This window comes from Cololabis saira, chromosome 18, assembly GCF_033807715.1.
Source record: "Cololabis saira isolate AMF1-May2022 chromosome 18, fColSai1.1, whole genome shotgun sequence".
NCBI lineage: Eukaryota > Metazoa > Chordata > Actinopteri > Beloniformes > Belonidae > Cololabis > Cololabis saira.
Genome location: NC_084604.1, coordinates 37,524,377 through 37,540,342, shown reverse-complemented (window position 1 = coordinate 37,540,342; position 15,966 = coordinate 37,524,377). Strand labels below are relative to the sequence as shown.

General features: G+C 42.2%; 1 protein-coding gene across 1 annotated transcript in view; it reads left to right on the top strand.

Moving 5' to 3' along the window:
- nmbr (neuromedin B receptor) overlaps positions 1–15,639 on the top strand; it is a 63,671-nt gene extending 48,032 nt beyond the window's left edge. Inside the window, exons 5-6 of the mRNA XM_061747015.1 lie at positions 10,417–10,655; positions 14,068–15,639. Of these exons, the coding sequence (XP_061602999.1) occupies positions 10,417–10,655; positions 14,068–14,212 (384 nt within the window). The 3' untranslated portion in view covers positions 14,213–15,639. The remainder of the gene's footprint in view (positions 1–10,416; positions 10,656–14,067) is intronic.
- Positions 15,640–15,966: the final 327 nt, after the last annotated feature.

Here is a 15,966-nt window from a genome sequence, read left to right as displayed (position 1 = left end):
CCTGGGTTCCTCCTTTTAAAACCTGAATATTGGGTCATGTAAACGCCAAATATCTCCATCAAACGGAACAGGAATTTGTTTTCTGCACATGCTCTGTTCACAAGGAATCCTGGTCTTTTGAGTCCAGGAAGTTCTTATAAACACGGAGAAACACAAGACCAGGAGGAGACTAATCACTTCATAAATGTAATGAAGGATATGAACATTTCTGCATTTGTAGACGGTAGAAAGTACCGGGATAGAAGATTTACAAGAAGGAGAGAGAAAAGTTGAAGCAGCATTTGTTTTGAATTTGGATACAGGAAGGAGAAGCAGAAATGACGGTAATTGCGTCATCATGTTCTCTGTGCGTCGCTGGTTTGATCCAGATATCCTGAATGATTAATTACCATGGAAACGGAATATTCCAAATGTCTCAGTAACCGGAATATTAGCAATAACCCGAATTTTGACTGCATGTAAACGTAGTCAGTGAGTCCACTTAATGTCTGGGTTTTCTTTGTTAATCCGCGCTACGAGCCTTTGGCGCTGCCCGTCATTGATGCAGCCGCATCGCTGCAGACGCTGCTGCAGGATTTCCAGCTGACACCATTTTCAGAGAAAAACGACATTAAAAATGTCCTCCCCTGTTGTTTTGCCCTCCAAACCTTTGCAGAAAAGTACATGTTCACAAGCAACAAGTTGTGCATTTCCACTGACATCTGTGGATTCATCCAGCTGGAGTGGAAAAGAGTCGCCAGGTTTTCCCGCAACTTGTTCCACAATGTCTGTTACCATTCCGTCTATTCTGCGGCAAACGGTGTCATTAGACCAGGGGTCTGCAACCCAAAATGTTTTAGAGCCGTATTGGACCAAAAACACAAAAAACTAATATGTCTGGAGCCGCAAAAAATGAAAAGTCTTGTATCAGCCAAAAAAGTCGAAATTTCGAGAAAAAAGTCGAAATGTCAATATTAATGTTGAAGTACATTCTTGAGAAAAAAGTCTAAATGTCGAAAAAAAAATCAAAATGTTGAGAAAAAAATTGAAATGTCGAGATTAAAAAGGAAGAAAAAAGGGAAAAAAAGAAGAAAAAGAGAAAAAAAAATGAAATGACGAAATGTCGAGATTAATGTTGAAGTACAATTTCAAGAAAAAAGTTGAAATGTTGAGAAAAAAGTCGAAATGTCAAGAAAAAAGTCAAAATTTCGAGAAAAAAGTCGAAATATCTAGAAAAAAGTCAAAATTTCGAGAATAAATGACACCGTTCACATCATAGACATTGTAGATGACACCGTAGACATCGTAGACATTGTAGACATTGTAGATGACACCGTAGACATCATAGACATCGTGAATTACTAGGTAGACATTGTAAATGACACTGTAGACATCGTAGATGACACCGTAGACATTGTAGACATTGTAGACATCGTAGACATGGTAAATGACACCGTAGACATCGTAGATGATATCGTAGATGATATCGTAGACATCGTAAATGACACCATAGACAAAGGAAAATGACATCGTAGATGACATCGTCTGGTGCGAGTATTTCTTTAGATTAGATTAGATTTTCCTTTATTCATCCTTCAATGGGGAAATTCTCTTTGAGCATCAGCAGTAATACACAAAACACACACATGCAGCGAAAAAGGATAAAAAAGTAAAAAAATATATAATAAAACATATAAAGAGTATATACAGCAGAAGGAAATAGTGCAGTATGAGATAAAGCAGGCAGGATGTGTATGAGGTAGGGAGATATTAGCACATCCTGTTGTTATTGTCCGTTGCTCCCGTGACCCGTCCTGGTTGTGTATCCTGATATCAGCGGGGAGGAAAGAGCCGCGGCGGCTTTGTGACGCGTGGCGGGGGCCGAGGCCGGTCGCCGGTGGAGACGACGGCGGTCGCCGGTGGAGACGACGCCGGTCGCTAATGCAGCTCTGCAGGAACGGGCTGGGGGGGGTAATTGCTTTTCTAGCAGCTTTTCTAGCAGCTGCACTGTTCCAAATAAATATTTACCTCTGGCACGTGCAGCGGCTGAGCCAACGAGTCCCGGAGAGAAGTTCATCCACTTGAACGTAATGTCAGCTCCGAATGTGGTTACCGGTTCTGGGTAAATATTTATTTCTGGATGAAACGGCAGCAGTCGGCGTTGGGAGAGGGGAGGGTTTGGTACCGACGCCTCAAGCATCCCATAATAACAGCAGTTCCATGATTGAATTGTGGGTTTGACAAACCCTTCAAAACGTCAGAATTAGGCCTGTGTTGAAAAAAAATGATTTTCCGATTCTAAATCGATTCTCATATTAATTCCTAAAAATCGATTTGTATGTCTAAAGATCGATTTTTTTTTCTTTTTTCCTTTTTTTTCTATTCTTTTTTCTCTTTTTTTTCTTCTTTTTTTTCATTTTTAGTTAGTTAGAACTGGGGGAAGATTTTTTTTTTCATTATGCACTTTGAGAAAAAAGTTGAAATGTCGAGAAAAAAGTCAAAATTTCGTGAAAAAAGTCGAAATCCCATAATAATAGTAGTTCCATGATTGAATTGTTGGTTTGACAAACCCCTTAAAACATCAGAATTAGGCCTGTTGAAAAAAATGGATTTTATTTTATTTATTATTTATTTATTTATTTCATACAAATAACTTTTGGATTTTTTTTGTTTATGCCCAAAAAAGGAATGTTATGTTGGACACCAGAATAACTACTGCCATGTTTTTGACTTTAAATATGTTTAAAGGTATGAAAACATTAATGTTTTCAGTCATAATTACATAAATTGTCTATATTTCATTGCTTTCTATACTGTCTTGGGGTTACATTTGCATAAAATGCTAAAAACCAAATTCTCAAAAATTAAAAACCCGAAAAAAAACGGAAAATTGAAAAACTAAAAATGGAATGTGGGAAATATAAAACTGATTTCAAATGTCAAGAATCGATTCGATTCCGATTCTTTAGATTCAGAATCGATTATAAGAATTTGTTCCGACTTGATTCTGATATTGATTTGGGTTAGTGTTATTAAAACAGTTTTTTCAGCTGTTGCATGAATGATATGACTGTAGTTCTGCAACATATTAATACTAGTATTGTATTGAGATTCAACAGCAAGTATTGCAGCTAATGATGCTGTAAGGACCAATCGGTTTTACTTTTTCCCAGATTCCATTTAAATTTTTTCCATTTTCTGTTTTTTTTTGGGGGAGGTTTTAATTTTTGAGAATTTGGTTTTTAGCATTTTATGCAAATTTAACCCCAAGAAAGCTTTTAAAATTGCATAATTTGTTTTTTTATTATTATTACATTGATTGAAATTTGATTTCTTAGGAAAAAGGGACGGATAAAATAAGCTTAGACTTCTTTCTGTTTCACTTTCATTCAAGGAAAGGGATTTATTGTAATTAGATTGAACGGTTTTGTTTTTCTTTTAATGAATGAAATTAAGAAAAACAGAACAGAACAGAAGAAATCATATAAAGTAATGCAATATAGACCATTTCTGCAATTATGACTGAAAACATTATTTTTTCATACTTTTTTTGTCCAACAAAACATTCTTTTTTTGGGCAAAAACAAAAAAATTCCAAAAGTTATTTGTATGAAATAAATAAAGAAATAAATATCTCAAATATGCCTTTCAATATCCATTTAAAGTGCCAAAAAAGAGAGAAATTGCAACAGCTCAACAGCGCAGGTGTGAATTAAATGACTACTGGGATTAAAGTTCACGGGGCGAAAACGTAATAATGAAAAAATAAAAAAATCAATCTTTAGACATTAGATTTTAAGGAATTAATATGAGAATCGATTTAGAATCGGAACATTTTTCAACACTGGCCTAGTTTCTAATTCTCCCAGAAAACACTGAGGTTTTGTTTGTCTTTTTAGTTTCTTCTTCTGCAGTTTCCCCGATAAGAAATTTGTTTTGTTCATCAGTCACTTCAGGTCATTTAATGTCCTAAACTCTTTTCCATCTCTCTGTCTGTTCCGGGCGTAGATTCCCTTGTTTTATGAAGCGTATTTATGCCTGTTGCTCTTTTAATTTGTGTGCTATTAATTAAATCCTCCCAGTTTCTCTTCAGCTTCAGAACGGTTCGTTCTTTCTTAATTTCCTCCGAGTTAATTTCATCCAGTTTCTAATTTCCATTTTTACGCCTGAAATTTTATGTCTTTTCATTTGTATTCAATCATTTTTTACACGTTAGCTGTAAGTTCTACCTGTCACCTATTTATCAGCTCTAGTTTCAGACAGATATTTATTTATTTTCTCATCTCAACGTCGCGTCTGAAGGAGTGATTTGTCTTTTATTGGATCTGTTTTTATTTTGGTTGCTGTTACTGAAGTGATGAATGTATGAATGAAAAACGCACTGATGCTGCTGGAACACCTTCATTACTGCAAAGGATTAATAAAGTATCTAATCTAATCTAAACACCTGTATCATGTCGCAATTTAAAGAAAAGTCTCTTGGCGCCATGGCCCAAACCTAACAGGAAGTCGGCCATTTTGAATTAATCGTGTAATTTTGGCGAAATTTATGCCATTTCTTCGGCAATTAATACGGCCCGAACCGTAACGTGCATCCAGGTGTGTTATACATCAAAATGTGCGTCTCAATCCTGCGACGACGCGCATTAGTTTTCTCAGTCAAAAGCGTTACCGTGGCGACGCTAGACGCCAAAAAGTGCGCCCCCCCTTCATCTGGTCCATATTTGATAGTTCCCCAAAAGTCACCAAATTTTGCATGCAAGGCAGGCCTGGCGATAAATTTGATATTTCATGGTTTGCATTAATGGGCGTGGCCTAACGGCTCAACAGCGCCCCCTAGAAAACTTTTTTCTGTGCCATAACTTTTGAATGGTTTGACATAAAGAGTCGTGGGTGGTGTCATCGGACTCGGTATTGAGTCCTTGAGCATAATTGGTGAAAATTAGCCCCGCCCCTTCTTCTGATTAGTTGTTCCTTTTTTCTGCTATAACTTTTGAATGGTTTGACATAGGAAGTTGTGGGTGGTGTCATTTCTGATATGCTTATGGGGGGCGGTGGCCGTGAGTGCGAGGGCCCGTTCATCGCTGCTTGCAGCTTTAATTGTTGTTGTTGTTGTGTTTTATTTTTCTCTTGACATCCTTTTGTCTGTTTCTGTGATTGTAACCCTGTAATTTAGTTTGTTTGTGTGTTTATGTATTTAAGCACATTGAGTCCTTGCTCGTCGTGTGAAATGTGCTTTATAAATACATTTGACTTGGTCCTGGTCCTGGAGCCCACACTGCAAAAACTCCAAATCTTACCAGGAATATTGGTCTTATTTCTAGTTAAAATGTCTCATTTTTAGTAAAAAAAATCTCATTACACTTAAAACAAGAGTCATCACCAGATAAATAACTTGTTATTTGACAATTTTCACCTGTTTCAAGTAAATTTTCACTTGAAATAAGTAGAAAAATCTGCCAGTGGAACAAGATTTATCTTCTCATTACAAGCAAAAAAATCTTGTTCCACTGGCAGATTTTTCTACTTATTTTAAGTGAAAATCTACTTGAAACAGGTGAAAATTGTTGATGAGTCTTGTTTTAAGTGTAATGAGATTTTTTTACTAAAAAGAGACATTTTAACTAGAAATAATAAGACAAATATTCTTGTTAAGATTTTGAGTTTTTGCAGTGTTGCAGGTGTGGTAAACCTCTGGTAAACCTTCTGCTGCTTCTTTGTACCCGAGAGTTCAGCAGCGTCAGAATGTCTGAGCAGCCGGACGTTTCCATGGAAACCAGGAGTCCTGGGTCAGAGACCAGAGTAGAAGATCTGGACGAGGTCAGTCCGGGTCTCTGCAGAGTTCTGCTGAATCCTCCCGACCTGGAAGTTTCTGCAGACGTGATTATTGGGCCGGTGGTTCAGAGACGTCTGATTACTAAACTACAAAACCTGATTTCAGAAGTGATTCTGATTCTGACGGAACGGCAAAGTTTGAAACTTAATCAAACTCTGATTGCAGCTCCGGCTTCAGTCGTTTCTGAACTTTCAATCACAGAGCTGCTGCAGACGGTCTGGGGTTGGTTGTATTATTGTTGTATGGGTTATATTATTGTACTATTGTATTTCATAACTGAACTGTATTGCTCTTAACTTGCCTGTTTTTATATCCTAGCCGGGAGGGACTGCCAATGGGAATTAGCCAATAGGCTACAGTTTGGTGCATCTGCCTTTATTTTTAAACCCGTAATGATGTGCACTGTCCCTCCTCATCAAATAAATACATTGAATTGAATTGAATTGAAGATCAGAACCGTCAGCCGTGATGCAGAACTAACTCCTCAGCAGCAGAAGAAGCGGTGACAAGTTCCCTGCACTAGTTCCACTCCCTCAGAGAATTATCCTGGTGGAGGAAATTTACTGACCCCCCCCGTGACCCCACGACGACCCCGGCTAAAAGCTCCCCGTCCCCGGAGGAGACTGATGGAAACACGAGCGGACAGAAGACGCAGGAAGAGGAGAGACGCTCCGCGAGCACGATGACGCCGTCAGACTGATGTTCCAGACTCCTGACAGACGCTCCGCGAGGACGACGCCGTCGGGGGACGACGTCGCCGCCGGGCTGATGTTCCAGACTCCTGACTGAAGCCCACGGGGCTCGGAGCTGCCAGACGTCGGAGCAGCAGAAGAAGAAGCAGCAGACAACCAGCTGTCAATCAAACAATGCAGATGTTTGTTGACTTGATGCAGTTTATGAAAATACGGTAACCATGCACTCCTGCATTGAAGCCTTAACTCTTCTGCCCCTGAAGGATGAGACTGCCTATTCTTTCTTTCACTTATTCCATGTATGTGCTCTTCGTTTACCTGTCTCTTAATTCACCTATTTATTCACTGTGGCAGGGTGGAGGAGCTGCAGCCACTCAGGCTGACGGGACACAGGTGTGGCCCGTCAGCCTCTCCACCCTGCCAGCCTGCCACATTCACGTATTAATTTTATGCATACATACTGCGCAGCGCTTACTGTTGGTTTGGGGTGGGTTTTTTCTTTTTTTTTTTCTACGTTTTGTTGTGTCTCGTTTTGTTCTGTCCTACTGTTTGTACCCATAAAATTGAAAAATCAATAAAAAAGAGTATGAAAAAACTAGACACAAAATTCCCTGGAAATTTTGAAGTGTGACGGGAATACTGCTGGATGATTGTGATGACATTCCCTATATCAAACCATTCAGAAGTTATTCAAAAGTTATTCAAAAGCTAATTCAAAAGCTAATTTGCACCAATGAAGGTCAAGGACTCAGTTATAGCATTTACTGTGGGTTATTTACTGTGTGTGTGTGTGTGTGTGTGTGTGTGTGTGTGTGTGTGTGTGTGTGTGTGTGTGTGTGTGTGTGTGTGTGTGTGTGTGTGTGTGTGTGTGTGTTAAGGGGGGGTATTTAATATATATGATCATCAATATATATAATATATATGATCACCAGGACTGGGGATCATCTAAGGTCAAAAGGTCAGGGTTCAGATTTCTCCAATTTCCAGGTTAAAGTATATGAAGTCTGTACTGACTCAGTTCTGGCTGAATGAGTCAGCAGCTGACTGCTGGTTGCCCCGGCAACAAGGACCTCCCGGAAGAATCTTTCTGGTTTGGCTGTGAGAAAAACCCCGATTTTGGCTTCTGACAAGCTCTCAAATAACTCCGATTTGTGATCAAACCGTAGCTCGTAGAAGAAAAACATCGTGAGAAACACAGAAGCCGGCAGATTCTGACAATCTTAATTTTATTCAGATATTCCTTAAAATGAGTGAGTAAGCTCAGTGCGAAGACAGAGTGAGATTCTTTTGAAGAAAACGTTTGATTACATTACAGCCAATGGGGACGGAGACAGGTATTGGCGCCGCTCTAGTCTCCCTCGTTTAAATTTTGTGCATACCTCGCCTTTCAAAGTCACATTTTATGAATCCCAACACCTATGTTTACATTCTGACCAAAAATTATTTGTCTCCTTTTTACGGTTTGGCCGTGAGCTCGAGTTACCAATAAAAATTTGGGTTATTTTTTGCTGTTTCTCACACTCTACCAACCGACATCCGCACTCTAGATTTGACGAAAAAGTGATTTCCAGTCCTCGCTTGAGTGCTCATATCTTGAAAAGTTTACATCTTAGGAAAAAACTGTTTGGTGTTTTGGAGAGAGAAGAGAAGTTTTCCTCCATTTTGAAGTTTGAATGACATTACGTGCAGGTATGAGAGAGCTAGGTGACTCAGAAAAAAGGTGAATTTTGGCTTTTTTTTACCTCCTCCCATCCACAGTGTGACATTCCGCGCCACACACATACATGGGAGAATCTCCCCATTAGTTTGGAAATTTGGAAATGTTTTTGCACTTCGTGCGAAAACTATTTGTGCCATCGCTCTCAAAATCCACAGGACTGTAGTTAAATTCAGGGCCTACAACTTTCTAAATCGGTTCAGAATTTTTCGATTAACGGTGTGCGAGTGGTGAGGCCCCAAAGTTCTCCCAATGTGTTCCGGATGGCCCAAAAAGCGCACGTTTTTGCATGTTGCGCAAAAACATGTGCACCAATCGCTAATAAAAGTCATACCACTCGATTCCTGATTAGGGCGCAAGTTTCTACGTTTTTACTTTTCGCGTTTTCTCAAAGCTGCGGGACTAGTTACGCGCCGAAGTTTATACGGAAGAATATTGCTATTGCATACCTGTGGAGGAGGCGTGCCACTTGGCGCAGCCGTGGCACTAATAAGAAAATAGTGTAACCATGGAGACCAAGACTGGTTCTATCCCGGATGTAAAGATGTTTGTATCTGCTGTAAAGATTAACCTTTTTAACCTGCAGGTCTGGATCTGGACCCTGGTGGCAGGTTCTGAGAGGAGAGCCGTCCAGATATCGGAGGTTATTGATCGGCCCTCCGATCAGTCAGCAGATATCGGAGGTCATTGATTAGTGCTCCAATCAGTCCTTTTGTCTAAGACAGCTGATATCTGAGGTTATTTATTGGCTCTCTGATCAGCCAGCTGATATCAGAGGTTACTGATCAGCCAGCAGATATGGGAGGTTATTGAGAACCACGACTCTCCCGGTATTTTCCCTCCCTGGTTCTAGTCGGGCAGAAACACGTGTTTCTTCCTCCCACCTGGAAACCCGACCACTGAGGCATGAAAACATGTCGCTGCTGGCGGTGAAAGCCTCGTAAACGTTGTAAATGTTGTAAATGTTGTAAACGTTGTAAACGTGGTGGTTTAAAGAGCAGCACTCTGGCTGCTGGAAACACGACAGCAGGATTTGAGGTAAATGTTCCGTGTGAATCTCTCACTTCCTCCCCGGGGTTTGGACCCTCAACCCTGAAATGTGGCTCTATTTTCCTGGTGATTTTATTCATGGTTGAGAGATGAAAGTTCCAAGAACTGGACCAGACCTGGACCAAAATTGTCAACAGTCTCAAGAAAGGGGGACTGGCTTGAATCTCCATCCATCCATCATCCTTCTATCCATCCATCAATTATATTTATATAGCGTCTAATGCAACTGATGTCTCCAGGATCTTTCCAGAACCAGAACATAAACATAAACCCCCGAGCAATTATTACATAAACAATGGCAGGTAAAAACTCCCCTAGTGGGAGAAAAACCTTAAACCAAACAGTGGCAAGAAAAACTCCCCTTTAGGAGGAAGAAACCTGGACCAGGACCTGGATCATAAGGGGGGACCCTCCTGCCGAAGGCCAGACTGGGGGAGTCAGGAACGTCAACAGCACAGCAGGCAGGTGGAAGCAGCAACGGGATCACCGGGGGTGGGGACCGCAGGCCAGGACACAGCTCCCGAAGCTCCGGCCCAATCATCAAGTCCCAGGTTGGGGTGCAGGGCCAGGGAGAGGAGTCTTGACGGACAAACCTCTCCCCCGCCTGCCCGGGCCGTTACCCTGACCGGGGCCGTTACCCTGCCCCTCTCACTCCCACACTGCAGGATCCGGTGTTGTGTATTCAGAGATGCTCTTCTCCACCGGCAGAGGATGCTGCAACATGTACAGAAGAGAATATATATATATATATATATATATATATATATATATATATATATATATATATATATATATATATACATATATATATATATATAATTTTTTTTTTTAACTTTTTTGTACGTTTTTTTATCATGCATGTTGGAACTAAAATCTTCCAATCAGCTCCCCTGTGTTCCGTCTCCCCCAGATGGAGACGAGGAAGAGTTCTATTCTCCATTTCTATTTCTATTTTATTCCAGATGGAGACGATGAAGCGTCTGGCCAAGATCGTGCTTGTGTTCGTGGTTTTTTATCCTGCATGTTGGAACTAAACTCTCGTCTCTCCCCAGATGGAGACGAGGAAGCGTCTGGCCAAGATCGTGCTGGTGTTTGTGGTTTTTTATCCTGCATGTTGGAACTAAACTCTCGTCTCTCCCCAGATGGAGACGAGGAAGCGTCTGGCCAAGATCGTGCTGGTGTTCGTGTTCCTGTTCGCCCTGTGCTGGTTCCCCAACCACGTGCTGTACCTGTACCGGTCCTTCCACTACCAGCACCTGGACGTGTCTCTGGGCCACCTGGTGGTCACGCTGCTGGCCCGCGTGCTCAGCTTCTCCTCCTCCGCCGTCAACCCCTTCGCCCTCTACCTGCTCAGCACCAGCTTCCGCCGACACTTCAACAGGTCAGAGAATCCATGGCCGGTGTTCTGCCATTCCATGCTCCCTGCCAGATAATGCTACTTTGTGGTTCTGCGCATGCGCACAGTCGATTTTCAAAGTTTGATTGCGACGCCAATCATTTCTTGCACGATGTAAAATGGATAATATGGGATGTTGAGTATTTGATCCTTCAAAATAAACTACCCATGACATGAATTGCATCACACTTGGTGAAAATTATACGATAAAGAGAGAAAAAAAACTATTCTATCGCTTTATTTAATATTAATTCGGCTATTCACCTTTATTTAACCAGGCAGGTCATTATTAACATTCTTATTTACAATGACGGCCTGGTAAGAGACAAGGACCACTTGGGGGAAAAGGACGTGGTTTAGGGAGTAAAACACAGTAAAATTGTAGCTCTACAAAGGTAGACAACCATTAGGGAGCATTTTTTGGCAAAGCAGCAAAAGATGGCAGAACACAAGTGGTCTCTCAGGGAACCAAGAAACATCAGCTGCTCATTAGAGGGTATTGATTGGATGATGAAGAGATCTTTGGAAGACACGAGGATAAAGATAACAGATAAAGAAAAAATTATAAAGATAATTTCCACAAATTCACCCCAAGATCAAGAAATTGAGATGGGAAGGTCGTCGGTCGAATATAAACAGAAGGTTTTACTCACAAAACACGAAGGGGGATGACAACTAGGGCTGTAACGATACACTAATCTCACGATAACGATACGATATTATAGCAGTATTTTTTTAACAACCTTGAATGAGGAACATATGACTGGAAAGAAATGGTCTTTTATTTGAAAGGCACAAAATACAAAACAATACTGTACGTTTGCCCTATTGTTACAGTTTGTAATGCTTTATAACTGTTTAAGTTTAGTCCCGGGTTCAGACCTGTTCAGACCGGTTCAGACCTGTTCAGACCGGTTCAGACCGGTTTAGACCGGTTAAGACCGGTTCAGATCGGTCTGAAGCAGGTCCAAACCGGTTCAGACCAGTTCAGACCAGTTTAGACCGGTTTAGGCCAGTTTAGACCGGTTTAGACCGGTTCAGACCTGTTTAGACCCGGTTAAGACCGGTTAAGATCGGTCTGAAGCAGGTCAAAACCGGTTCAGACCAGTTCAGACCAGTTCAGACCGGTTTAGGCCAGTTTAGACCGGTTTAGACCTGTTTAGACCTGGTTCAGACCGGTTGAGATCGGTCTGAAGCAGGTCCAAACCGGTTTAGACCGGTTCAAACCCGGTTCAAAACCGGTTTGGACCAGTTCAGACCGGTGATCGGGGCGGTAAAACGGTACTAGTTTCTTCTCAGCGTAGTCAGATTTTGGTCCGGGAGTCGAGGTCACGTGATCCCGCTGCACCAATAGATGTTACTAGTAAACACAATATATTCACATTAATAATCCAATATCAGCTACAGTTTGTCACCTCCACGACACGTATTGTGACGTTTTGGTATCGCGAAATTTCCTGGCACGATATATTGTTCCACCCCTAATGACGACAGACTCTTCTCTGACGGGTTAGGCCTCGGCAGCTTCGCCGGTGAATAAGAATAACGATGCTACTGTAGACCGATGAAAAGAGTCTCTCAGAACCAGCACTTCATTTTCCCCATCGCCTCAGTAAACCACGTAATCACGACCTTGTCGCCCTCCGAAGCTCCCGCGGTTCCCGCTCACACAAACATCCGGCGCCTTATCAGCGGCAGGATGAAAAAAACCCCCGTAAGAAACTTCCAATCCTCCCAGAACCTAGAAATGTCAGAGGAGGCGCAGTGACCCGGGGACGGGCTTTGTGCTTTAATTTGGCTCGTGTTTGGCAGCAAATCTCGGAGCTCCAGAGACAGTTTTGTGCCTTCGGGAAGCAATTACAGGCGTGGAGCTGTTGTGTTGTTCACCTCTGGTAACGATGAATGTTCCAACCTGGTCCGAAGGTGAAGGTTTAAACCCAACACTGATACGCTCACCCCCCTCTTGCCCCTGGAGAGGTAATTAATTATCTGCAAGCTCCTCTGAGACTAAACACACATTTTAAGTCTGTTTATCTTATAAAATGAGTTTTGCAGCCAACGTAATAACAGAATGTAACATTTGGAAACTGTTCTGAAGGAATAAGGGCCAAATCCACAAAAGGATTGCGCGGCTTTTGCGGCCGCTAAACCGGTGCAAATGAGACAAAAAGAGAGCGTCTAATTCACAAAGCACCCGCAAAGGGCGAATTGCACCACAAACTGCGCTGCCAACGCAGAGCCGTACGGCGTAGGGTACGTGCGTACCCTACGGCGTAGGCTCTGCGTCGATTTAACGCAGAACCATAAATCAGGCTTCACTCCCCCTCTGTCTCTGTTTCTCTCTCTCTTCAATATCATTCAAGCCTGTGTGATACTGAATGATATTAAGGGTGAAATCTACAGTCAGACATGACTGCAGACAGTCAGATCAAGGGGGTTGTGGACTTATCTCGGATTTAAAAATAAAAATAACAGGACGGAGCTCAGGATTCATCCATACAGTAAGTAAGTGTTTAAACTCCCAGCTGGTACCAGGTCAAATGGTACCACTGCGTACCAAGGTGTACCAGGGTGTATCAGTGGCATATCCAGGGTGAACTAAAGTGTAATGGGGGGTACCACGGTGAACCACGGTGTACCAGGGGGTAGAGCCCTGCGCGGGACTGTTTTCTTCATCCCGGCCCCGCTGCATTTCTGACCATTACCGCCTGCAATGTGTGTGTTCCACTCCCGCCCGCATTCGCAAAACTCTAAGAATTCCTGCCTGCACAACAATAGAGATGCATTGATTTAGTGTCTTCTCCCGTCCGGCAAGAGAAATGTCCTGACAAATCTATCTGATTTAATGTTAACATGATCATTGTGGAGCTTGATGGATGATTGACAGTTCATAGGTCACCTGACTGAAAGTTAGATGCAAATCCATCATTGTCATCACACAAGCTTTTTCGCCTTTCGCGCAGCATCAATTATGTGATTGAGGTTTTAGCAACGAGAGTAGCTGTGAGTGGCTCAAACACTAATAAATAACATGAAATAAACAAAGTTAACAAATGAAATGAATTAATTTATCAAATGAATCGCTTGGCCATTACATTGCTGTGGAGGAAGAGAATGCTGCTGACCAACTGCTGGTTCCAATCCCTCATCTCTTGCAAGTTGCTCCACAGACACTAAACACAGTTTCTCCAAATATCGGATCTAGCTTGCTTTGTCTTTGTTTGAGGTTTTTTTCCACGTCATTGGTTCCGCGAGACCCGGCGGGACCCAATCCCAATGCAGCCCTCAACCAGGGGTGTACAACAGTGTACAAGGGGCGTCTGACCTAGCAACGGTAACCAAGGCGGGGCGGGGCTAACCGATACCTAACTCTTCTTCTTCTCTTCTTCTTCTGCAGTCAGCTGTGCTGCGGTCGCGGCCCCCCTCCCGAACGGCAGGCCAGCTACCTGCACAGCACCTCCCACATCCGCCTCACCTCCATCAAGAAGGCCACGCCCCCCGTCGCCAACGGCAACGCCAACCGACAGGAAGTGGCTCTGTGAAAGGGGCTTTCCGCCGCCGACGGTTCGACGCTCGTCCCAGCAGGAACTTCATCCACATCCGCAACCAAAACAAGGAAAAGTGCCTCTTGGAACCAGAAAAACAGGAGAAAAAACCCCCAAAACCACGAGCGTGGAACTTCAGGGCCGCGACACGCCGTCCCTGCTAGCTTGCTTGCTGGAATCTTCATCAGTTTCATTGTTCGAGTGGCGATGGAGAGACTTATGGCGGGTCAGGAACCAGGTTTCCCTCTCCAGATCCTGGACCGCGGCCCCAAGCCTTGTAGAGAAAAAGAATCCCTTTGCGGAGAAACACGTTTGCAAAAACGGTGGTGTTTTCATGCGTTTTGGCCGTTCATTTACACGAAAACGAAGCTCAAAGTCTCCAAAAACCATCATTTCTGAAAACTCCGGCCAAAGTGGAGATTTGCACGTTTGCTTGTAAACAGAGAGAAACGGACATTTAGGCTTCAGAACGTCACATTATGAGACAAACGTCACCAGCGTCATGTGTGCGATCTGTGTTTACAATTTTTTTGGTCAATATTTTCCTGTATTTTACTTGTTTTATATTCTAACGTCACACTTAAAAGTAACTCCACTTCTCTGTTACTCCAAACGAAAGACTCCCGTTCATCTTGGAAGTAACTGGAAGTTACTCGTGTCATTTGTTGATGTTTTTTTCCAGGATTCTGATTGTCTAGCATGACTTTATCTTCTCGTTACACTGCCCCCTGTAGGTTTGGCTGCTCATAGCACCTTAACAGATATTTATGCAGGTTCGTAGAGGGGGAAATATCTGTCTTTGTGAATACCCGGCTCTGTGTAAATGTGGCCTAAATGTTTGTTTTGTGGTTCCGTCGCTTGCTGCACCAAAAACGTCGGAACCTTTTCACTCCGACGCTCCGACGTCGTTTCATGAAGAAACAGAAGAATAATAGTTAGAAACGTCCTGTGAGAAGATACGACCCAAGACCAACAACACGTGACTGTTTTCAGTGTCGTTGTTTATTTAACTAAAAATGAAGCTAAAAGAATGTGATTACCCATGATCCTTCACACCTGAAGGTTCCGGACCTGGGACTGACACCTGAACAGAACCTGGACCTGAGACACCGAGACAGTCGTTTAGGTTGTTTGTCTCAGGTTGGACCTGATCGACCCGGGTCGGTCCTGATACCGACCCGGTACTGACACGGGACTTTAAATCATTCTTTTCACCAAAATAAAAGAGCAGAACTCAAAGATTCATGACTGGAAGGGACAGATCTGAGGTGGAACCGTCCGGGTCGGGGGTGTTGAGCCCCATTTTGTAATAAACATCCAAAATGTAATAACTTTTTCATTTTATCTTGTAATTCAATTCAATTCAATTCAATTTTATTTGTATAGCGTCTAATAGTGCTGGGTGTTATGACCAAAAATTTATATCATGGTATTTTTCAAAATTATATCGGTTTCACGGTATATCACGGTATTTTTTTTTCATGCACAACTGGGTGTTAACCACATTTTCTAATGATTTGGAAAGGAATTGCTGCAGTAAATTGGCTTAGAATGGCCTATTTTACTGTCAAATCAAATCAAATAAATGTGATTTAGGCTTTTCCAAGAAAAAAATATTTTACAAAATTACAAGGTAGAAAATATTTATTGAACATAAAAAAACTGAACATTTTTTTAATTTCCAGCATTATGTTGTTTTGGTTCCACCTCCTGGTGAATGTTGGTAAAATTCTTATGTGGTTACTTTTTGG